This window comes from Terrapene carolina, unplaced genomic scaffold, assembly GCF_002925995.2.
Source record: "Terrapene carolina triunguis isolate 2854851 unplaced genomic scaffold, T_m_triunguis-2.0 Scaffold69, whole genome shotgun sequence".
In the NCBI taxonomy this organism is placed as follows: Eukaryota; Metazoa; Chordata; order Testudines; family Emydidae; genus Terrapene; species Terrapene triunguis.
The window spans coordinates 18934821-18960789 of NW_020664420.1; the positions used below are offsets into that span (position 1 = coordinate 18934821).

General features: G+C 40.3%; 1 protein-coding gene across 4 annotated transcripts in view; it reads left to right on the forward strand.

The window, feature by feature from the left end:
- NIPBL (NIPBL cohesin loading factor) overlaps positions 1-25969 on the forward strand; it is a 144737-nt gene that overhangs the window by 38498 nt on the left and 80270 nt on the right. For all 4 annotated transcript variants that reach the window (XM_026649053.2, XM_026649056.2, XM_026649054.2 and 1 more), the window contains 6 exons: positions 8358-8540; positions 15920-16120; positions 16339-16410; positions 16503-16592; positions 17926-18029; positions 19758-19844. In XM_026649053.2, coding sequence (XP_026504838.1) covers positions 8358-8540; positions 15920-16120; positions 16339-16410; positions 16503-16592; positions 17926-18029; positions 19758-19844 — 737 coding nt within the window. The remainder of the gene's footprint in view (positions 1-8357; positions 8541-15919; positions 16121-16338; positions 16411-16502; positions 16593-17925; positions 18030-19757; positions 19845-25969) is intronic.

Below are 25969 nucleotides of genomic sequence, written 5' to 3' on the forward strand. Positions count from 1 at the left end.
GCCTGCTGTTCGTCTAGTCAGACAGGCACCCAGGCCTCCCTCATCAAGCTCCACACAGCAACTGAAGACTCCGCTCTGCTGCTTGCTTTTTATCTGGCCCTTCTGGCCCCTTATTGGTCGCTCCAGCAGCTCCTCTGATTGGCCGCTCTTCTGCAGCCACTCTAGGCTGCTTGGAGGATTTCTTGCTGCTTTACTCTGGGGCAGGGTGATGCAGAGCCATGAGGCCTTCAGCAGGGACTATAAGGAAATTCACAATTAAAAGTTTTAAATTAGTTAAATTTGTATATTAAATGTACAGGTATTCAAAACAGCATTACTAGAATACTGTAATTAGGGGGAAATATCTTCATTGCTTTTTCAACTTCTGAATAGGATAGAAATACAGTTATGTGACTTTGTAATGATAAAATGGATTTTTTTAAAAAAATAATTCTAGCGCAAGCAAAGATAAAGTGTCTAATTCAATTCTGTTCTAGGCTTTGCTCTGTCTGGGTTGTATTGAACAGGTTCATCATCTGAAAAATTTCTCAGACATGTTAGCCGGAAGTTGACACAAAAAGTGGGAGGAACCTTAAAAAGAATTCATCACTTTCTAGAACCCTGCATGGGACTTTTTAAAATTCTGCTCCCATCCCACCCCACCATACCTACTCCCACCCACTACTGCATTGTTTCTTGCATTTTTGTCCCACTCCTACCCACAAAAACCTTAGATCCTGCAAATTCTGCAAGAGAGACAGATTTCCCCCATGCTACTTAAAAAAAAAATTGGTTTATCTATATATAAATGGAATTCAGATGCAATTTTTACGTGGTAAACTGATGAGAGATTTAGTGTTTTCCCACAAATTACTGCAATCTGGTTTTTTTGCCCCTCCCAATCCCACCCGCAACAAAGTACATTTTACTTGCTCCCACTATTATGGTGGTAGGTCCTGCAGGGTCTGCAGAATCCCAGTCTCACTACAGGACTTTACTAGTTCCCACTCCCAGGATTTATACTAACATAGCGCTCTGGAAGCTTCATCTTTTGTATGCCCATTCCTTAGCAGATATCAGATAAACTTGTAACCCCCTTGGTTGTCAGATGTAAGAAGACACACACAGTCCCTCTCTCTGTCATCTTAGTTTGCTACTGCAAAGAGGAGAGGTCTCAGTTACCTCACTCCTCTCTCCATGTCCAGTCTACTGAGAGTTGTGTGGGTTGTCCTCTATTTTTTTCTTCTCCACTCCAGCGAGTGCCTTTGCTGCTGCTCCAAGTATTATCTAAGCTGCAAAAGGGTGAAATTGACATGATGCGCATCTACTTCTGAACACAGCCCTGAAACTGACCAGATTATTGTAAATTTTGTTCATCTCCTTGAGAGCAGAAATAGAATAACACATGGACTGTCCTTTTGCAGATTCAGAAAGTCAGCACTTAATTGGTTCTCATTTGAAAGGTTATCTTTGCAGATATAAATGTTAGAAACTTGTGGTCTAATTTTTCAGAGATGCTAAGCACTCACAACCCTGGTAGAAGTCAACACCTCTGAAAATGAAGCCATTTATTTAGATTTCTGAATGTTGGATGTACTTGCTTACTTTTAGACATTCATGATTGGAAAAATGTGCTTCTTTTTTTTAGTGAAAGTTTACATTCAGCAGAAGTTGACCATGGGGGAAATTTCCTACTAGCCACTGGTGAACGAATTTTTCTGGCTGTACAGCATTCAGCACTTTTGATCTGCTTTAGGTGATTTTCCCACCTAAGAAAGTTTAACCTGTTGACTTCTACTTTAAACTTGATCCTGTTCATATTCAATAGGAGTTTTACCAGTGACTATAATTGGAGTAAGACAGAGCTATTTGTTTATTTTCAGATTATTGATTTTTCTTTTTTCTCATGTCTTTTTGATAAAGTGCTCCTTTTAATACCATGTTTTAGCTTTAAATATCTTTTTAAAATTATAAATGTAATTATTTCAAATTAGACTATTAACATTCACCTGAAATTTAATTTTTAATAATATCTTATTTTGGTGAATGTAATGATTATTTAAAATTACATTTTTATTTAAAGGAAGGAACACAGTGATTAGGTCATGAATGTTAGAGACCCCTGACTTCTGCCAAAATGTTAGTGAAGGGTGAAAGCAAGCAAAGAAACTCTCAATGTGCACCTCAAAAGAGATGGAAATATTAAAGATCAGTTTTAAACTTAAATTTAATATTGTTTAATGGGTTCAGTTAAATGAGTTGTGGTTTTAAAGGAAGTGAATGAGTGGGGCGGGGAAATGACCACATAGTGATGTTCTACATGTTTTAAAAATCTCATTTTCCTCTTAATTTTACCATCTTCTCCAATTAAAAGTTGGTATTTAACAGTTTGGGACAAAAGGAATAAGCTTGTTTTTTCTTTGGCTTACCAATATCTCAAAACTCTGTGGAGAAAGTGTTATGTACAAGTGATTTATTAATGTGAGGAAAAAGTTAAGGAACTACGTCAGTTGAGGCATAATTTCACTTTCTGCTTTGAAAACAATATCATTCAAGAGGATTTATGGCTCAAATTTTAATTTGTTTAATCATAACACAGGGCATGACAAATCTGTGGATCACATCAATTACAAAATCAAAGCTTCCATATTGGTAAAAAAGATACTAAGCATTACATTTGTGCACAAAACAAAACAAAAAAATCACCACCACACTTATCAAATAAAAACAAAATTTCAAATGAATCATAATTGGTCATGAATCTGCCAGCAGTGTCTCTACTGTTCAGGAATAGTGATAATAGTGAAGGTCAGGTTCACAAAAAATAAATAAAATAATATCATGATAAATTGTTCACAGAATTATTGAATTAGTTTCGTAAGGCATTGGAATTATTTATTTGGATCTCCAATGCTACTTCATTTTAAACAGAGTACTATTATATGATTTTGCACTTCATATTTTTTTTTCAAAGATCTCAAAGCATTTGTCAAAAGTGGGTTGTACTAGCCTCATTTTAGAAATAGGTAAAGGTGAGAAGTTCAGAGAAGGACACTAAGGAATAAAAACCACCTTGTGGAAATGATTCCTAGTCTTGTACTTCGATTACTAATCAAAACTGTCTCACTGCCTCCATTGGCTTCCACTACACATGGCTGCTGGTACAAAAGAGCTCATGATGTGCTATAGCTGAGGTTTTTCATTGCTTTCTAGTTAAAGGCCTGCTATTCTAAATGCTCTAAAATCTTCATCTTTATCCAGATTGCCTTGAAATTTGCCATCTCCTATTGGGGTGTGGGATAGAGTTATTGGTCTAAGTTTAGGGTCAGTTGAGCAAGGGCTTTCCAAGATACAGTCCCCTAAACAAACCCAACATTTTACAAAATCACCTAGGGGTTCTAACTTTTTTTGCACATACCGGGGGCTAAAACTATGACTCTAATCATCCCCCAACTGATTTTAGTCATTTGGTATTAGGCATGAGGGAGGTAATGTTGGAGGAGGGGAGCAGCATCCAAGCTGTGGTATGGTAGTCTGAGCTGTCGGGGGGATTATGGGAGGTCAGAGCAATGAGGGGGAGTGTTGGAACAGTGCAGGGTAGAGTGAGGTGGAAAGTAGGGAATCAGAGCAATGCAGTGGGGGATGTTGAGGTGGCTTCAACTCTGTCCTCTCCAGGAACCCACATCCATCAATCACAGGCACTAATCTGCCCCCCATCACTGTAATATCTGAGCACCTCAAAGTCTTCAATGTATTTATCTTCACAAAGCTATTGTTCCCATATTACAGATGAAGAACTGAGACAGAAACAAATGTCGTGTCTACATGGGAAGCAGTATCGATATTAGATGAGGTGTGACTTTGTACTGCTATAGTTACCAGCATATCTCCCTGTGTAGACGCTCTTCTTCTGGTGTCAAGAGTGCCTTTCTCCAGTTTAGGTTGTTGCTTTGAAAATGGTTTAAGAAATAAGAAAGAAAGAAAAAAGCCACTCTTATTGAGAAATAAACATCCACAAAGAAGGTTATGGCGATATTATGATCTCTATAACTTCCTTTGTAGACAAAACCTAAGTGCCTTGCCCAAAGTCCAGGAATTGTACCCAGATCCTCCCATGTTCCAGGTTAGTGTCCTAACCACAGGACAGTCCTTCCTCTGATGTGATCCCATGTCTGTCCCCCTTCAAAAATGTCTCCACTGACTCCATGCAAGTCCCTGGACTGTTTCTGTGTCCTTACCCCAGCTCCTTAACATGCAGGTCCCAGGCTGATGCCTGCTTCTCCATGGGCAGAAGGACTGAGGAGGGAGAATCAGTGTGCTGGACAGGCAGAAGGCGAGCTAAGGAGATGATGCAATGGTAGTGGAAGGACCAACATGCAACCACTACACTACATTCTGTGCCTAGAATAATCAGTGGCAAGGAACCAGAGGCAGTGGAGTGGGGGAGATGGGTTGTGGTATGTGCAAATACTGAGAAACTATTTTTTTTTTAAAAAAACAAGGAAATTAAATGCCTTAAAACTTTATTAACACAGAGTTAAAGTTGCACAGTAGAGCCTTGTGGAGAGTGACTAAACTTAAACCTTTGAAATGAAGAGTTAAGATTCACATCAGCCCCACAACGCAACTTTAATTTTGCCCTTTTTAAGCGATACCCCAACACATTGTCCTCACAGATGCTACAGAACACATTGCAAACGAAACACGTGTGCACTGAAGGACAAAGTCTAACACCTTCTGTCTGCTAAGGCAAAATTCGGGTTTATGTCAGATGTAGTAAACTGGAGCTACCTGCACCTGGCCTACATTCAAACACTAACCTTACTCCACGCAAATAACACCAGACTCACTAAATGTTATCACCCCTTCACCTTTGCGCTGAGGATTTCTTCTGAGACAGTGCCTTTATTTTCCTGTCACTAAACCCTGGAAACCACTGTCACCAGACTGCTGATAATCCCCATGGCAAGAAGACACCCGTATGCACTTCTACTGACACAGCCTACAAAATCCAGTGCTCAAATGAGGCGTACTTAATCCCTCAAAGTCCATATGTGTTTCTCTTCATATTGTAGCCAGGCTGCTTCTACTAATCCCTTATCCATTCAGTACAGCTACACCTAACATTGTGAACGCAGCTGGAGTGCATGTTGATAAATGCTGGAATTCGAATCTATGGAACAGAGTACAAGCAATGGCACATTCTCTTAATCCTTTCTCAGATCTACTTATTATAGATGTTAAGACTAGAAGGGACAGTAGACCATCTAGTCTGATAACTTGTGTATCTCAGGCTAGAGAATTTCATCCAGTTATGCCTGTATTGAGCCTGTTAATTTGTGATTGACTAAAATATCTTTTTAGTAAATCTTGATTTGAAGGCATTCAAAGATAGAGAAGCCATTCTCCTTGATAGTTTGTTAATCTTTACACCACCCTTATGGAGCCATTCCTAGTGGCTGTTGCCATCTGCAGCTGGGGTAAAGTTAAAGTTGCATTGCGAGGGTAGCATGTGTCTTAACTCTTCATTTCCCGGTTCATAGTGGTTTAATTTAGCCACACCATATTCTGGAATGTCACAATGCACTGTTGGGCAACCTTACCTCTGGATTAACTAAGTTTGGGGGCATTTACTTGTACAATAGGCTTTGTCTTTTGTAGTAAAATAAAGATTCCAACAGACAAAATGCTATACCATGAAAGACTTCTGATCATATTATCAAATAGTGTAAATAAAGGAAGGTGAGGGAATCAAGTTACTTGTATTTTTTTCAAGTTGTAAAATAAATGCAAATACCATGACATTTCTCAGAATAAAATCAACTGATAATTTGTATTATTAATTTAGATGATCAACTAGGTAGGAGAAAGTATTTCAATTAAAATTAAAGGTGTTATTTGTAATTACAGATACAAACTGAAATTGTTTATGTGAATCTAGGAATTTTAGGGAAAAGTTATTCTGGAAAAGCGTAACAGGCTGTCTTTTTTGGTCACTGAACTCTGGGACTTGTCAGGTTACTTGCATGAATATATTTTTAAAGTATTTTTTTAATATTAACTGTCAAAGCTTTTAATATACATTTGAACCCTCAGACTGAAGCTGTTTTAGAGCACTTTTTCAGAAAAAGTACATATCTTGTATGCCAACCTCCCCCCCATACTTTTCTAGTATTCCTCATTACAGTATTATTTAATTGTGGATCACAGAAATGTTATTTTAACTAGGAAATATTATATTTGGATCTGCCAATGATTTAGAAGGTTACAACACACATCCTGTTTGTACTGTAAAGTTGAACTACGCTTTAGCCATGTTGGGGGCAACCATGTTCTCACAGGGTTCACCAATGTGAGTGATTATGATGTAGTTAGGACTTTACAGAGGTCCTGTAGTAAATTGTTCTAAAGAGTACACCGGTGTTTTAATTTTTGGTAAGTGTGAAAAGTAATGGATTGTATCTGACAACATATCAGTGTTCAGAATTTTTGTTGTTTACAATGCTGTACAGTAAAATACATATACATAAAATGTCTTTATATTTTAAAATGTGAAGATTCCCAAGTATTAAGTATAAAGTACCTTGGTAAAATTGACATTTCATTATGATTATTTTTGATTGTTACAAATATATTGTAGTGTACAAATATAAAAAAGGATTAACATGCATGGTAGCTAATATCTTGAAGGCACTTCATCAACGTATCCTAGTCAATTTCCAAACTTAAATGGAATTTCAGGTAGTTCACCTGCCCCTGTTGCCTCCTGCCAATTTTTGTGGTTTTAAAAATCTTTTCTAAAGAAAACTGCAAAATGTTTTCTCCTCCCATACTACTATTCAAAAAGGCACACAAACTAGAGGAAAAAGTGACTGTGCAGTGTGCTAACAGTAAAACTAACTATACACTAAATCCTATCAAATGCAAAAACTAAATACATTGAAAACAAATTTTCCTCAATGTTTTAATCTTAAATATTTTAGGAAATAAAAATCACATTTCTATTTGACAGTTAAGTTGTGTGTCCTTTTAAGTTTTTATAAATATCTTGTAAATTTGAAGCAGAGCAAAATCATTAGCATCTGTTTTGTAGACTGATGCTTGTTACCATAAGGCTCATTTCTTATGCATAAACTTGGATTTTCCAGGTGTTTCTATATGAACCTGAACAAATGAGGCTCTGTATATATAATAACCTCTAATCTTCTTAAGAGAATTTGGTGAGAGATGATTTGTACAGAGCAGACCATATCCTGTTGAATGCAACAAGAAAGAAAACACTAAAAACTGAGTTGCAGAAACATGTTCTTCTTCTCCCGTGCCACTCCATGTCTTCCTCCCATAGTTGCTTTTTGTCATGCCTTTATTTAGGTCACAATTCTCTAAAGACTTATGCACATGCTTTTTGCACTATGAGTAGTCTCATTAACTTCAGTGAAGCTATTCAGTGCATAAATATATGCACCTGTATAAGTCTACGCAGGATTGGGGCATTGGAACCAGTGCTGAAGCATAACACTTGGTCTTTGAACTAATTTGGTTTCCCTGGCTGATTGCTAAGAAATACGTGTGACACCATCCCTATAGAAGAGTGTCTTTAAGAGGTCCTGGCTTTGTATAGGCCTAACAACACTACCAAAATGTGTGATGACAACAATGTGATGCTACATAATCTTTCTGGTACTGTAAGGAATATTATTAGAAAATAGTGTACTCCTATTTGCTGTTTCTTTTTATTTGGTACCTAATCAATCGCTTTAATTTTTTTAAGTGTTTGTGATAAGCTTAAGAAAAGAGCAACAAAAATGAACTCTGTAACAGCTACAAAAAAGTTGTATTTCCACATAGGAAACAATTGAGGTGTGCTAGTCATCTGGCCTTATTTTAAGGTTAACAACCTTGTAAATTCTGATTGCTTTTGTCTCCACCTGCTGATATTGCAAAGTAATCCTCTTATGTGCACTGGAGATGTTGCAGAATAAGTAGAAATGTGACCAGGATGCATATTGAATCCTGAGTTAGCCTAATTTTTTTAAATATTGTGCAACTTTGGAGAACCAACTGAAGTAAGACCCTGTTTAGTGGGAGTGAGGGAAGTGTATGTGAAGTTCGCTGGTTGAATTTGTATCATGTATATGCTGGTAAACATTTTTTAAATGTAGATTCGTAAGAGATGCAGTATGATGATTTTAATTGTAAAGTTGACAATCTAAAACTTTGGACAGAGGACTTCGTGACATCAGTTACTTTGAAGAATATCTAACTGTGAGATATTTAGTGGGTGCTCTATTAGAATTAGTCCTGAGAAAGGACTACAGCTTTGGGCCCTTACTGTTATCTTCAGATTCACATTTACTCTTCTTACTCTTCATTAATAGGTAGCATAGATCAGTCAGTGTTAAAGGAGTTGCCTCCTGAGCTCCTGGCAGAAATTGAATCCACCATGCCACTTTGTGAACGTGTGAAAATGAACAAGCGCAAACGTAGCACAGTTAATGAGAAACCAAAATATGCTGAGATCAGTTCTGATGAAGACAATGAAAGTGAAGAAGCTTTTGAATGTAAGTAGTACATCATTCTATTAATACTATTAAACAGCAGGATAACTCTTTGCTCTTGCTAACAGATTTCTTAGCTGACTAGTCGAAACAATATAAAAACAAGTTAAGTTTGGGGTCTAGATAACTTGTTGACTGAGCAACTTATTTTTAGGAAAAATTACTAAACCTAAGTTTACCACTCAAGATGAATAGGTAGCTTGTTAGAATTCTCTCTCCAATCCTACATGTATGGCAGGATATCTCGTAGACTTTTTCAGTTGTGCTGCAGGACACTTTTAGATTTAGGTTAAAGAAAAGACCATTAAAAAAGACCTGAGAAGTTTTACATGGATAATATTCTATATGAAAATGTTGGGAAAATGTTTTTGAATGAATTTGGTGACCACCCACACTTTAAAATTGAATATTTATCATCTTACTTCACCCATACTTCAGTTCTAGTGTGATTTTTTTGCAGTCAGGGATCTCAAACTCCTAGTGCTGCAGCATAATCCTATGTACTATCTTAAAAACTAGTTTTGTAAATTTTCATGTCTCCTCCATGTCTAACAAACTGAACTGGGGAATCTTCCCCTTCTCCCTGGAGCACTGGAGGCATACTAATAGATTTCACTGCATACAGGGGCTAGATCAGTCAGAGGTCTGAAATTCAGCATAGCAAGCAACTCTAGGGTTACCATATTTGAACTTCCAAAAAAGAGGACACTCCGGGGGGGGGGATGTAGCCCCGCCCCCTAGCCACTCCCTCCCAATTCCCGCCCCCCTGACTGCCCCCCACAGAACCCCCAACCCATCCAACCCTCCCTGCTCCTTGTCCCCTGATCGCCCCTTCCCGGGACCCCTGCCCCTAATCACCCCCCGGGACCCCACCCCTTATCTAAGCCTCCCTTATCTTTGTCCCCAACTGCCCCCTCCTGAGACCCCCCACCCTACCTGTCCCCTGACTGTTCTGACTCCTATCCACACCCCTGCCCCCGCCAGATCCCCGGGACTCCCACGCCCCCCCCCCCGCCTCCTGCTCCCTGTCCCTTGACTCGCCGCGCTCCCTGCCCTGCCCCACCCCAGCTCACCTCCGCTCTGGCTCTGCCTGCTCCCCTGAGCGCGCAGCCCCCCCGCTTCTCCGCCCCGCCCCGCCACCGGCTTGCCTCGAATCAGCTGTTCGGCGGCAAGCCTGGGAGGGAGGGGGCGAGAAGCGGAGCAGAGTGGCGCGCTCAAGGCAGCAGGCAGAGGCGGAGCGGAGGTGAGCGGTTCCCCTGTGCCCCCCATTACCTGCTGCGGGCAGCCCTCCCCGCGCCCCCCTGCCCCAGCTCACCTCTGCTCTGCCACCTCCCCTGAGCGCTGCGCTTCTCCCCCCTCCCTCCCAGGCTTGCCGCGCAAAAGTCTGGGAGGGAGGGGGGTGGAGGGGAAAAGCGGCGCGCCCGGGGGAGGAGACGGGGCCTGGGATTTGGGAAAGGGGTTGGGATGGGGGCAGAGAAGGGACGGAGCCGGGAGCGGGGGGGGCCCGAGCACCCACTGGCGCCGGCTACAGTCGGTCCCTATGCCCCACGCAGCGCTGCCGGCGTGCTGAAGCTGCGGGGGAGGGGCTTTTGCTGCTGGAGCGGCCCCAAGTGAGCGGCTCAATCCAGCGCGGCTGCCCTGTCAGCTGCTTTTGGGTCTTTAGATAGCCGTCCGGGGGCAAATCCCGGACATTTTTAGCTTTTTACAAATTCCCCCCGGACGGCTATTTAAAGACCCAAAAGCCGGACATGTCCGGGGAAACCCGGACGGATGGTAACCCTAAGCAACTCTCGCTGTAATGTGGCCTTAGGAATTTTTTTAAGCCTCAAAAAAGAAAACAAACTGTCACTTTTCCTAACTGGAAACACAAGAAAACAAAAAAATAGAGACTCTTGGGCTCCTTCTGCCCAGTGGGTTTCTCAGGCACAGCCCTTCTTGGACTGCCTCATCCTCTGGGGGTGGAGGGTATTATTGCTTGGACAAATCAAAATTACTTCTAGTTCTAACAGCTCTTGAGATAACCTTTGACATCAGCCTGAATGGAAGTGACTTGGGGGAGGAGAGGCAAGATGGTCATCAAAATCATGTATTATAATCTGATACTGAGCTCCCATGGGTCTGAGTGAGACCACAGACAATTCTATCACCTACTCTAATAAAAAAATCTCACCACATTCAGATGGAAACCCAAAGAGGAGTACACTACCTTTTTTTTAAAGACACCAATGGCTGCTGTTATGACCATGATGTACAGAATCTTGAGGCACCCGGCTGTTAATCTTCATCATGGCAAAAGTTTAACAGAGGGTTGCCTTAAGATTCCATATTGGGTTCTGTGTTGTTTAATATATTCTGGAAAGGAGGGAGGGGGGATGGAGGGCTGTAGTGAGGTAGCAAAATTTACAGGTGATGCAAAGTTACTTCTGTTTGTCCAGATCGGAAAAGACTATGAGGAAATCCAGAAAGACCTAAAAAAGTCATGTAAATAGGCAACATAGTGGCAAATGTAATTGAATGTTGATAAATACAAAGTAATCACATTGCAAGGAAAAATTTAAACAACTCATACACCTTACAGGGTTCAAAATGAATTGTCTACTCAAGAAAGGGGCCAGGGTGTCATTGTAGAAACTTAAGTGAAGATCTCTACTCAGTGTGCAGCTCCAGTCAAAAAAGCTGTTAAGATGCACAAAGAATAGGATGGTGAATAATACAAATATTCTTCTAATGCCTTTATACATCAATGGTGCAGCCTCATCTGGAGTACTGTGTATGGTACTGGTCATGCCATTTCAGAAATGATATTGCAGAATCATTTCAGAGAAGAGTGAAAAGAATGATCAAAAGCATGAAAAAACTTTGGTATGAAGAGAGGGAGTGAATTGGAATTGTTCCCTTAGCATGGAGATGAATAAGTGAGGACATGAGAAAAGTATATAAAGTAATGAATCGCAATGAGAAGGTAGACTGAGAAATTCTTTTTTCCTTTCACCTAACACAAGAACAAAGGGGACATTCAATTAAATTAAAAGGTGGGAAATTCAAAAAGGATAAAAGAAAATATTTTTTCACACAACTTGGATTTAACTGTGGAACTCATTGCGATGGGAAGTTGTTGAGGCCAAGAACTTAACAAGGTTGAAAAAAATGCATTGGGTATTTATGTGGATATGAAGAAAATTATAATTCTGGATAAACAATTTTGGAAGGGATATTAAACCTATTTCATGGCTTACATCAAGCTTTACCTCTTAGAGATCAGGATGAGACCTAATGTGGGGTCAGATTATCCCACTTATGCCTATTCGCATGGTCTTTACATCTTATTCAGAAGTATCTGGTACTTTAAAACTGGTGGGAAATTTTTTGTCTAAATGTTTTTTCAACAGTTTCATTTCAGAAATTTTTGTTTTGGAGAATAGTTTTGTTTTGAACATTTATAGTTTTGTTTTTCATATTTACACTTTTATTATTTTTACATATTATCATGCCAGTAGTAGTGGTGGTGCATAATATACACTACTCCTACTGACATGACATAATGACACAGTTGAAATATTCTATTTTTGTTTTATTGTACTAAAAGTCTTAAGGGGAGCTGCAACTTAATACTGATTAATCTAGAAAAGAAGATAAAATGTTTGTCAATACTAAGTTGTGGCTACCCTCCATGGTTTTAAAACAATAAAATTGAAAGTATATTATTTTCATATGACATCAGTCATAGGGCATATTATTATTATTATTATTACTGATTTGTTATGAAATGTGAAAATAAAAATAGGAAAAGAAACAATTTCAGAATCATCATTTTCATAAAAAAATTTTGTTCTACGTTGCGATGAAAACAAATTTTGAAATGTCAATACTTCCCACAAACCAAAAATTATGATTTCCAACCAGCTCTACTGATATTATCCCTGTAAGAGACAGAATGCTGGACTAGCTGGCCTGCAGAACTTTTATTACTAGTGATGATGCACATTCCAGGGAGGACCTTTTCTGGTTTTCAGATCCCAAATTCATTTGCAGGAAACTAGGTTAAATACATGTTTATTTGCCAAATAAAGAAAATTTTATCTGGAAATTGTCAGTACAGATGCTCCCTGGGTTACGCAAACCCGACTTACAGAAATCTGGACTTACAGAAAAAGTTCTGTAAGCTTTTTTTTTTTTTTTTTTGTGTAATTGTCGGAGATAGGTTCCCGACTTAAGCAAAATTCGACTTACGCAAGGTGTTCCGGAACGGAACGCCTTGCGTATGTCGGGGAGCTTCTGTAGAGTAATGCCATTTTTAGAGTCACTCCCCAGAGTAAACCTATGTTATATCATGGGCTTGTCTAGATGAACCATTAGTATGCGGTAAGCTAGAGTGTAAGTCTACAGCTCACTAGCATGCTGCACACTCACTTTTTGTGTGGACCTTGTTATCCTGCACTAAAAGTTCCCTAGTTTGCACAATCACTAGAACTACTGGTCCCTCAGGCCAGGTAAAAATACAGGCCACTTAGCAAAAATTCGAAGTTACTTTCAGCATCGAGCATCTTGGGACAGGTCCTCTGCTGCTCAGTGGAGAAGAAATAAGTATGCTTGTTAAGATACAAATCCCCTGCAGCACAGATTTGAGAACAGCATATAAGATGCCTAATATCCACCTCTTAAAATCCTCCCTTAATGCTTGCTTTCATTCTAAAGAAAAACACTTTTTAGAAAACTTAACTGAAAATTAGGTGTTGGCCCCTGTGAAACATCAGGTACTTACTTACATTTAGATAAGTCAGCCTCAAAATGAACTAAGATCGGATACTATATGGAGATATACCTATCTCATAGAACTGGAAGGGACCCTGAAAGGTCATTGAGTCCAGCCTTCAGTAGCAGGACCAAGTACTGATTTTGCCCCAGATCCCTAGGTGGCCTCCTCAAGGATTGAACTCACAACCCTGGGTTTAGCAGGCCAATGCTCAAACCACTGAGCTATCCCTCTCCCCCTAAGGAAGAATAAAACAGATTTTTGTAAACTTCTGGAATAAGTGGAGTTCACCTGACTCCACAAAAGGTTTCAAGTATCAGAGGGGTAGCCATGTTAGTCTGGATCCGTAAAAAGCAACAGAGAGTCCTGTGGCACCTTTAAGACTAACAGATGTATTGGCGCATAAGCTTTCGTGGGTGAATGCGTCTGACGAAGTGGGTATTCACCCACGAAAGCTTATGCTCCAATACATCTGTTAGTCTTAAAGGTGCCACAGGACACAAAAGGTTTGGCGCCTTTTGAAAAGGTGGTGGCTTTTTGTTTTTGTTTTTTAAATCAGCAGTTCAGGTTTATACAGTGTCATTCCTTTAAGAGGTGACAGAGCCTGGACAGTCCCCCAAGCACTTATTTCCCTTCCAGTATTTCTCCCAACTTCCAAGCATCCCAGATTGCTTTCCTTGTCTCCAAGTAGTTTCATGGGCAATTGCTTTGCTAGCTTTCCAACACTGCCACACACATTTTCAACCATTTTTATCAGTTTCATAAGTGCACCAATCTCGCTTGGAATTAATCACTATTCAACTGTTTGGATTTCTACCAGAGCTTGATTAGTCTGTGGGATATTTGTCCTATTGTCAGTTCTGCTGGCTACAGTTACTGTCTGTGGTTTCAGCCACTGTCTCATTCTGGGGTTCTGGTTCTAGCTTCCTTCTTTTAGCTACTCACCTTCAGAACATTGAGTTTTGTGTAATGTATCACAATTAAAATTTAAAAAATCCTAAAACCCAGTTTTTTAAAGGTATTTAGGCATTGCTGTGCTCGACAGTGATGGGATTTAAGAACATAAAAATAGAAGAATGGCCATACTGGACCAGACCAATGGTTCATCTTGCCCAGTATCCTGTCTTCTGACAGTGGCCAGTGCCAAATGCTTCAGAGGGAATGAACAGAACAGGCAATCATCGAGTGATCCATCCTCTGTCATCCAGTCCCAGCTTCTGGCAATGAGAAGTTTGGGGACACCCAGAGTATGGGGTGGCATCCCTGACCATCTTGGCTAATAGCCATTGATAGACCTGTCTTCCATGAACTTACCTAATTTTTTTTTAACCCAGTTATACTTTTGGCCTTCACAACATCCCCTGGCAATGAGTTCCACATGTGCACTGTGCATTCTGTGAAGTAGTGCTTCTTTATGTTTGTTTTAAATCTGATGCCTATTAATTTCATCAGGTGACTCCCTGGTTCGTGTGTTATGTGAAGGGGTAAATAAGTGCACTTTCTCCACATTGGTCATGTTTTTACACACCTGTAAAATATCCTGCCTTAGTCATCTCTTTTCTAAACTGAACAGTCCAAATGTTTTTAGTCGCTCCTCTGTTCCATACCCATAATCATTTTGTTGCCCTTCTCTGTACCTTTTCCAATTCTAATATATCTTTTTTGAGACAAGGCAACTATAACTGCACGCAGTATTCAAGGTGTAGGCATAGCATAGATTTTATATAGTGGCATTATGATATTTTCTGTCTTCTTATCTATTCCTTTCCTAATGGTTCCTAACATTCTGTTAGCTTTTTTGACTGCCGCTGCACCTTGAGCAGATGTTTTCAGAGAACTGTCCACGATGACTCCAAGATCTCCTCCTTGAGTGGTAACAGCTAATTTAGTCCCTACCCTTTTGTATGTATAATTGGGATTATGTTTTTCAATGTGCATTACTTTGCATTTATCGACATTGAATTTCATCCGCCATTTTGTTGCCCAGTCACCCAGTATTGTGAGATCCCTTTGTAATTCTTCACAGTCTGCTTTGCACTTAACTATCTTGAGTAATTTTGTATAATATATACATTTTGCCACCTCACTGTTTAGCCCTTTGTCCAGGAACAGCACTGGTTTCCTAGGTGTCTAAATCCCTTTTGAAAATGAGATTTAGGCCTCTAAATCAGTTAGGCATTACAATACCTAAATACCTTTAAAAATATGGGCTTAATTGACTTAAACTCCTAAATCCCATTTTCAAAAGTGATGTAGGTATTGAGAGCCTCAAGTCTCATTGAAAGTCCATGAGAGTTGGGGTTCTAGATGCCTAATAAAAATGAAACTTGGGAGCCCAAGTCACTTATGCACTTATGAAAAATTTACCCTACAACTTTCCCTCCCTTATTTAAAAGGGCAGGCATTCTGAGTAAGTATTTTAAAAATTTAACAGGCTTCTCTTCCTGTTTCAGGCATGGACTTTATACGTTCTTCAAAAAATATTATTAGGATAATGGCATGGCTGGGTTTTTAATGTTATAGGTTTATAATGCATACTTGCTTAATGTAACAATAGTACACAAATTTGCTTAAACTTGTAAATCATTCTGATTTCAGTTTATCTAATGAAAACTTGCTTCATTTTTAGCATCTCGGAAAAGACATAAAAAGGACAGAGATGATGATAAAGCTTGGGAGTATGAAGAGCATGATAAGAGAAGTTCTGGTGATCATAGGAGAAGCAGTCATCACGAAGGAAGAAGGACTTCTGGTAGTAGCCGTTATCGCAATCGTACTCCAGAAGACTCTGACATGGATGATTATTCTCCTCCTCCTCCCCTCAGTGATGGTAATTCATCAGTATTAAAGTACATCTTACTCTATATAATTAATATGACCCTTCCATGCATTCTTAATATAAGCATATTAAATGTGGATAGGCTAGTCTAAAGAATGTTGTTCATGGCTTTTAATATTCATGTATCCAACTTCAACAGAATATTTTACGAAACTGAACAAAGGCATTTGTTTGATATCTTCATTTTAAACTCTGAATTTGTTTACTAGTGGCTAGGAAAATGAAGAAAAAAGAAAAACAAAAGAAAAGGAAGGCTTATGAACCTAAACTAACACCTGAAGGTAACTTTTTGGAAGGTTGAATTTGTTGTTTTCTTCGGGTTATGTTGTCTGTTGTATATAACTCAACTATATATACTTTTCTTTTTCACCAGAAATGATGGATTCTTCAACTTTTAAGAGGTTTACTGCTTCAGTAGAAAATATTTTGGAAAATTTGGAAGACATGGATTTTACTACATTTGGTAATATGTCAGAAATTTCTCCACTGCTGTTTCTGTTGTACAAAACTACGTGAAGCCTTTACAAAATTTGCATCTAAGTATTTTATTTCAGAGCCTCTTCTTTGTAACTTGGCTGCCTCCGGTGTACACTCTGGGAAATGTCTCCTTTCTCCTTTTTGGCTGCCACCACAGATAAGCTCCTCCTCTACCCTCTAATTGCTCTTCTTCCTCCAACCTTGGTTCCTTGCAGGACTTAGAAGAGAGACAAACCACAACAGATGCAAACCTTAAGCTACTGGGGTGGGGAGAATATCTATCCCAAATGTGATTATCTTCTGCATTACACCTCCCTTAATGGGTCATCAGAAGTGGGGATTGAAGATGTTTTGAGAGAGAATGCTCCTAAGGTATTTAGTAGCGTAACTCCCATTGAAAGTTAATGGAACTTGTGCTCCTAAATCCCTGAGGTGCTTTCAAAAATCTCTCCCTACCCCACCTAAAGCACTAGAAGCTGTATTGTAGCAAACAGTTGGGTATTGGCATATGGATAACCTAATAGATCTTTTCTAGCTCTTACCTCTGTAAAAATAAACAAACAAATAATCACTTGTACAACCTATGTATGCAATCAGTAGCTTTTCAAACTACTGAGTGAAATTTAACTAAAAAGCTGGTTGGGAATTTTCCAATGACACTTACTTTGTCAGAAAATGTTGATTTGTTGAAACCAAAACTGTTAGTGGGAAAGGGTTGGTTTTGAAAAATCTCCCAGTTGGAAAAAATGTTTGAAAAGTTTCAAACACTGAAATATCACATTTCAATATTTTGGAAACAATTTTTTGGTTTGAAATGACATTTCATTTTGAAATTTTAATTAATTTATACCAAAAATGGTTAAAAATATAAGTATTAACATTGAATCAAAACGTTGATTGACATAATCTGATTTTTTTTTTGGCGGGGGCAGGGGATGGGTTATCGGGTCACAATTCGGAATGGAAAAATGGTTTTGAAATCTTAAATTCATATGGGTTGGGAAAATTGTTATTGATATTTTATAAAACATTCAGCGATGTTATATACATTTTTAATCCATTGATAGTGCAAAAATGTTTAATTGTAGAATGACACCCATTTTTCTTTTTGATTTTTTTTGAGGCAAAGGGATTCTCTAATTGGTTAAATGAACTGCTTGTTTAGCTGGACATATTAAAATACTTTGGCCAAGGATTTTCAGAAATGGGTGCCTGAATTTAGGCTTCTAAATCCATATTTGTGCATCAGAATAAGCAGCCTAATTGGAATGGATGTAAACTCTTTTTTTTTTTTTTTTTTTTTTTTTTTTTAATTAAAGGTGATGATGATGAGATTCCACAGGAGTTGCTTTTGGGAAAACATCAGCTTAGTGAGTTGGGTAGTGAATCAGCAAAAATTAAGGCAATGGGCATTATGGACAAGGTATGTCATGATCTTAAAAATGCAAATATACATAACACTTCAGTGTTAAATGTATAAAATACATTTCCCCTCTGTAACCGTGTTCTTACTTCTTCCTGTTATGTGCTTGCCTCAGTTTCCCTCCTTTCAGCGAGTGGTCCTCAGTGCTTCGTTTCACTGAGATGATGTAGCTAGAGGGTGATGTCACAAAGTCCACCCTTTCCAGAGTACAACAGCAGTCTTCTTCCCAGGCATCTCAGTGGATTTCCTTTCCCCCAGGCCCAGTAGCCTTACGTCCCTGTTAATGCAGGGTTCCCTTTCCTAGGCTAAACAATATCTGTGCCCTCAACAGGCTATGACTTTCTTTTTATGCACTCCTGGGCTTCAATTTTGGGGTTTATCCTGTTGAAGCAGGTTATTGGTATCATCTCTCGAAGATTAATACTCTCTTCCTAGTATGGGTCTCCAACCCTGCGATTCTATACTATAGGCTCTCTGTTCTCAACTTCACTACTATCCTCACTCTGTGTTTCCAGGGCCACTTCTTACGAAGACTTCTGGATTCCTTAGTATACAAACCTCTTCCTTAGTTTTCGATAGCCCCAGCTCTAGACCTCCTTTCTGGCCTTATCCACGGGTGCCCTCACTCCTCTTCCTGGGCTGGGTGCATCTCCTTCCCAGATATTAGCCCTTGCTCCCTACAAGTCTCTTTAGGCTCAGCTTCTACTGACTGGAGTTCTTGCCAGTTTCTACATCATACTGAGCACAAACAGCTCTTTTACAAAGTGGTTGTATATCACCTGATGAGTCATGATCCCTCAGTCACTTGTGGTCTACATCTCCCAGAAACCAGTGGCCTTAAAGGACTGAGTTCCAGTAAGACCTGGGCTAGTGGCTCCCATTATTAAAGGGGCCAGCAAGCTCCACTCATTTCTTGGTCTTAATTTTGTAGAACATGAGTAGGTCATGTAGAACTACTTTATTTTCAGCACAGTCCCCCTGTGAGAATAAAATATATATGCAGCAGTTCCAAACACAAGTTTTGTGCTTGTCCATAAACTTTAGAATAAATTAAAAACAAAACTTTCTCTAGCCAACCAGGGTTCATCATTAGTGGTTTGTTTTGGCAAATTCTGATTCCTGGCACTGGGGAAGATAGTGGCAGATATACATAATTAAACATATTCCCATACATTTTTCTAGTTTGAAGTGTAATCTGGGTGAACGGTTTTTGTGGAAAGTGTTCTAATTAATGATAAAGAATTTAACCTAAATCTCTAAAATTACATTTTGATGAGAAAAATTCAGTGAATTCATCTTATGAAGTTGATTGCAACATGAAAACTGACTTCATACTGTGGTTTATTCAAGATTTTTATATTGTAAAATTCACTACCAAACCACTAGAAACTACTACTAATCCCCTTGTGTTGTAAAAAACAAAACAAACAGAAGACTAATGGAATGTTGTTGTTTGTTTTTAATTTCTACACAGACATCACCATTATTACTATTGCTTCATATTTAGTTTTATTATATGATCAGAATGCTCAGGCATGATCATGGCCTCACTGTGCTAGAGATTGTACAAACACAAATTAAGATCCTACCCCAAGCATTTACAACCTAATGTTTACAACAGAATTACACAGTATGACCTGTTTTCCATGCACACATTTGTTTTTAACCACTTAGAAATAATTTGTTTACACTCTTTCTGATATTTTGATACATGTATTTTTATTTTAGCTTTCAACAGATAAAACAGTGAAAGTCCTGAACATCTTGGAGAAGAATATTCAAGATGGCTCGAAGCTTTCTACATTACTAAACCATGTGAGTTTCAGAGCATAGTTGTTGGCATCACTATATTTGATTAAAATATGCACTTTCATTTTAATCTCAGTGGTAATATTTCCAAAATAATTTTGTTTTTAACTGTAAAGGATTTCTAATTTAGCTCACATTATAATTAATATGGTGTGAAATTTTAGTGTTTGCAAATTACTATAATTCCTTAAGCAACGCAACAGGTATTAGTCAATACTTGCCTAATTATATTGTTTCTACAGTGTTCTCCTTGTTGTAAAATACTAACTATTTAAAAATAGAGCAGATTGGTTGTGTTCTGTTTTGAAAAATATAATTTAACACATTAGTGTCATTCTCTGATTTTCATTGGCAATTGGCAAACTTGCAGCCAGCATAACTGTCTTTGGTACCTGCCCATTAAACTTCACATATACCATAGAAAAAAACTGAGCTTTTCTGTAAAGCAGATTCTCACCATTTAGAATTGAGAGGAAGCATTTTAATTTGACCTTGATGGATCTACTCGCATGCTTAAAGTTAAGCACCTGGGAGGGATAGCTCAGTGGTTTGAGCATTGGCCTGCTAAACCCAGGGTTGTGAGTTCAATTCTTGAGGGGGCCACTTAGGGATCTGGGGCAAAATCAGTACTTGGTCCTGCTAGTGAAAGCAGGGGACTGGACTCCATGACCTTTCAAGGTCCCTTCCAGTTCTAGGAGATAGGATATCTCCATTAATTTAATTTAATTTAATAATTACATGAAGGATTGAGTGAAGGTTATAACCAACGCCCCAAACATTATTCATGATTTCAGGGCATTTTTCAAAGTTCTTCGTAGGATCTTTTAGAATATCTATCTCTAGATAGATGTTCTAATGCACATTGGAAAACATAATCCCAACTATACATATAAAATGATGGAGTCTAAATTAGCTGTTAGCACTCAAGAAAGAGATCTTGGAGTGATTGTAGATAGGTCTCTGAAAACATCCGTTCAATGTGCAGCGGCAGTCAAAAAAGTGAACAGGATGTTGGGAATCATTAAGAAAGGGATCGATAATAAGACAGAAAATGTCATATTGCCTCTATATAAACTCATGGTACATCCACATCTTGAATACTGCATGCAGATGTGGTCACCTCATCTCAAAAAAGATGTATTGGAATTGGAAAAGGTTCAGAAAGGGGCAACAAGAATGATCAAGGGTATGGAACAGCTGCCATATGAGGAGAGATTAATAAGACTGGGACTTTTCAGATTGGAAAAGAGATGACTAAGAGAGGATATGAGAGAGATCTATAAAATGACTGGTGCGGAGAAAGTAAATAAGGATGTGTTATTTACTCCTTCTCATAACACAAGAACTAAGGGCCACCAAATGAAATTAAGAGGCAGCCGATTTAAAACAAAAAAAGGAAGTATTTTTTCACACAATGCACAGTCAACCTGTGGAACTCCTTGCCAGAGGATGTTGTGAAGGCCAAGACTATAACAGGGTTCAAAAAAGAACTAGATCAGTTCATGGAGGATAGATCCATGAATGACTTTTAGCCAGGATGGACAGGGATGGTGTCCCTAGCCTCTGTTTGCCAGAAGCTGGGAATGGGTAACAGGATCACTTGATGATTACCTGTTCTGTTCATTCCCTCTGAAGCATCTGGCATTGGCCACTGTCAGAAGACAGGATACTGGGCTAGATGGACCTTTGGTCTGACCCAGTATGGCCATTCTTATTTTCTAGAGGCGGTTTAGTTCATAAATGTCTTGTAATTATTTATTTTTCCTTTTTTCAATAGATTTAATTTTTGTGACAAGGTGGCAAAATGTCATATTTTTTGTATATATAAACTAAAATATTAATACTTTAGCTATTAACTGTTTCTATCACATAACACACATATATAACAATGTACCAAGAAGGTAGCCTCGGTTCTTTTGGAAAATTAATAGAAGTGTGCCAATGTGCAGGCATCTTTTTAAAATAAATTGGCTTTTCTGTGATTACCCCTTCTCAGAATTTGTTAACATTTGTTATGGGCAGGAGAGTTACACCTGTCTGAAGCAGATAGTCACTCCTCTATAGCTATACCAGCAAACTCGCCTAATGGAGATGCGGCTTATATCAGCAAAAGAGTTATTCCGCTGGTGTAGCTTATATCAATTCCCTGAATGAAATAACCTGGGACTTTTCTGGCGTATGTTGGTTAAGAGTGTTTTTCCCCCACACGCTCCTATTCAACATGGCTATCGTGGCAAAACTTTTAAGTATAGCTAGACCAGGCCTGGGGAAAATGGTAATAGACCAAAGTTAATATATGTGCCTTTGGATTGGAGGCATTTGCACTTAAGAAAAAAATGAACATATTAAATGTATCAGAATATTTTAGTTTTCTTTTAGATAGGTGGTGATTTCTTCATGTTTCAGTACACAGTTCCAAAATGTCTTTAAAAGTGACCTGCAAAGTGGAGGAGAAAATAGGCTGCTTGTTCCTTTTTCTACTTTTTCTTACTATGTATGAAGAAAGGACTGAATTTTTGTTGTTGTTGTTTTGTAAAAGTTTGTTTTCTGCGTGGCTTGTTCCAGTAAACTCAGGCCCAATCTTACCTTCATGATGACTGAAGAGCTAGGGATATGGTGACATCATGAGAGCCCAGAGATTGAAAGATGAGCAATTGAGAGGGCAAGGGATTTTTAGTTGAAAAATTTGAGTTTTTATATTTTTATTAATGCAAATTAACTTGAATGACTAATCAACACTTTGGACAAAGGAAGCCTTTGTCAAAGAGTCAGCCTTTTCACTCTTTCTGTTAAGGTGTTTAGTATTCACAGTTAAGATTCCTGATATCTCTGAGGGGTTCATTAGAAAAACCAGAGAAGAGTAGACTTGACATTCCTGATACTTAAGTTGAATTAAAAAGGAAGCAGGGAAGAAATTTTAAATAAATTTAAAAAATCACCTTTCAGGTCTTTCTTTATACACTATAAAGCAGAAAAGGATTATAAAGAAGGAAAGCCCAATTTTTCTAACAAATCTTTGCAGGTCTCCTTTAAATTTTCAAATATACCCCCCAGGTATACTCAAAATACTGAATCTGCAACTCCATTATGAAATATACTCAACACTAAAATGTTACAAAGATTTATCTCAAAATATAAGATTTTGGAAACAACTTAGCAATGCTGTGCTGCACTACCCTATATGTGGCCCAGAGTTTATTTCCCTAGTCAGTCTCTCACTCAGACCATATCTATGCTAGAGAATGTTAGGAAAAAATTCCCACTGGTTTTACTATTAATAATGTTAGTTGTATTTTAGTAATGCTTAGTGAGCCCCATAGAGATTATGCCTTTGTTATGCTAGATGCTGTAAATACCCAGAAGAGAGTGCTCCTGCCCTTAACTGAATCTAAATAGACAAGTCAGAAGAGAAAATGCCTAGGGCGTTGGGTAGGGTCAAAAGCTGGGAGAAAGGAAATACTATTCTTCTTGGAGTATTTTCTCATGTCAGTTCCATTCTAGGTGTGTGCGTGCCCACGTGTGCAGTCGTTGAAGATTTTTGCATTAGTGGTATCTGTAGGGCAGGCAGGGGCAGCCCCTTGAGTGCCATGCTCATGTGCTGGTATATCAGGTGCTGCTGACCCTATGCCCTCTCAGTTCCTTCTTACCACCTGTGGTGGTTAGTCAGAGCACCTTTCCTTGCATTGCAAGGGCTAGCGGTTTTTTGTCTACTGACTTCGAGCCTTAGGGCCTTGTAAATAGTTTGTTTATAGTAGTTAGTGTTAAGTAGTTGCTAAGTGTAGTTAGACGACTTCGCCCAGGTGGGGCATGCCCAGGTCTCCCGGGTTTAAGCCCTGCACAGACTGAAACAGGCCTATGCCTGTAAGTGACCCCCATAGCAACTGCCTCAAGTACTTGGGGGAATCACACATTAGAGATAAGTGCCGAATTTGTAAAAACTTTCAGCCCCGCCAGATATTCAGTTACAGGCTCTCCTCATGGAGTTGCCCTGCGTCCAGCCTCTGTGCAGCCCCGCCAAGACTCACCAAGTACCTCAGCCTCAGTGCGCACCGGGCTCCACCCGGCAGCATTCCCCGTCGCCGGTTCCCAAAAAGAAGACCAAAAACCATGGCTCCCTGGCACAAGGCAAAAAGAGCCATGGGTCTTTGGGCAAGGGACCCACTTCAGGCCGCTCAGCCCCTCCGGAGCCATGCGCTCATACCTCCCCAGTCGGTTCCTTACTCCCGTGAAAGGTCCACCACCGACTCCTGGGAGCAGTATGGGACCTAAACCCCTGATGGCACCAACACCTTCACAAGCTCCCCCAGCGCTGAGAGAGCACAAGCCTCCGCCCGCACTACTGAAGCAGCACATGCCTCAGGATCCGGCAAATCCCCACAAGGGCAAGCCAGCCACTAAAACCCCTCGGGGCAGTGGAGTGCCGCCAATCTTTCAAGACAAAGCAGCGCTCTCCACCTCCGTACCGCATATCGCTAGAGTCACAGCACAGACCCTCTGTGGCTCACCCTCAGTCACCGGTACTGCGTTCGCAGCCTCCATCTTGACACGAATTGCCTAGAGGAAGACACTGGTCCCAGTACAGCCGGTGCCATTCGCCCTCCTGCCGGTCATCCTCTCGGCACAGGGCCCGGTCACCTGCCTCATGGGAGCGCTCCCCATCGCATTTCTGTTCCCCCCTGCACCGGCACCAGTCTCCGATGGCAACGGTCAGCAAACAAACCCAGGCATCCACGGTCCCACCGGGGTCACTGAAAGAGGATTCCTCCAGCACGGAAGTTCAGTTTAGCCCCTCACCTAGACAGCACCGGCGCGAATGGGCACCAGAAGCCGTGTTGACAGTGCCGACTTCGCAACACGGCCAGTGGCCAGTACATTGACCTTATTGGAGCGCATGGAGAGTGCCGGTTATGGCAATGCTCCCTTCACACCTCTCATTGGCCACTGCCTCGGAGCAACAGCTGATGGCACCAGGCTCGGTGCATGAGGCGCACTCGGGGCAGTTATTGTCTTTGTCCCCAGATGAGGCAGTTGTGGGACCCTTGAGGGCCAGCCCGCCAGACGATTTTAAAGGACACAAGGCCCTGCTTCGTCGGGTGGCCGAGAAATTGGACCTGGAGGTGAGGAAATGTCTGGGCAGGCAGACACCTTTTTTAATGTCCTATCAGCCTCTACCCCAACCTATGTTGCACTACCAGTGTATGATGGTGTCCTCAAGATTGCCAAGGGCCTCTGGCAAACTCTTTCCTCCATTCCTCCCACCTCAAAAAGGGCCAAAAATAAATACTTTGTTCTGGCCGAGGGGTTTGAATACCTCTACACCCACCCTCCCCCGGGCTCGCTGGTGGTTTCTGTGGCCAATGAAAGAGACAAACAGAGGCATACCAGCTCAACAACCAAAATAAAGAGGCCAAATGGTTGGACCTGTTTGGAGGGGAAAAAAAGTATTCAACGGCCAGTTTGCAGTTCTGGGTGTCAAACCATCAGGCCCTCTTGGGCTGATACAATTTTAACTTATGGGACTCCCTCCATAAGTTCAAGGAGTCCCTGCCACAGGATTTCGTCCAAGAATTTGGCACCCTGATGGAGGAGGGCACTGCGACTGCCAGGTGCTCCCTCCAGATGGCATGGGACGTAGGTAGTGGTAATGAGGCGCAGCTCCTGGCTTCAGACCACCGGACTCTCACAAGAAATGCAGACCTCCATCTAGGACCTCCCATTCGAGGGGAATGGTCTTTTTTCAGACCAGACGGATGTGAGGCTGCATGGGCTTAAAGGACACTAGGACCACCCTTCACTCGCTGGGCATGCATACACCTCAGCCTGCGAGAAAGCAGTTCTGGTCGCCCCCGCTGCCTAAGCCTTGGCAGTCTCATCCGAGGTCTGCAAGGAGAAGGGACAGAAACGTTAGTTTCAGCCACTGTCGCCCTTCCTCCTTCCACTCACCTGCACAGCCAGGCCTGGCAAAACACCCCAGGGGCTAGAAATGCTCATTTTGAGGGTGCAGTCGAGAGTGACTCCCCAGTCACCTCCCAGGATCCACCCTGCTCTTTCCTCAACCGTCTTCATCCCTTCTGTTCGGCCTGGTTCCAAGTCACCTCAGACCGTTGGGTGTTGGACATAGTGTCTCAAGG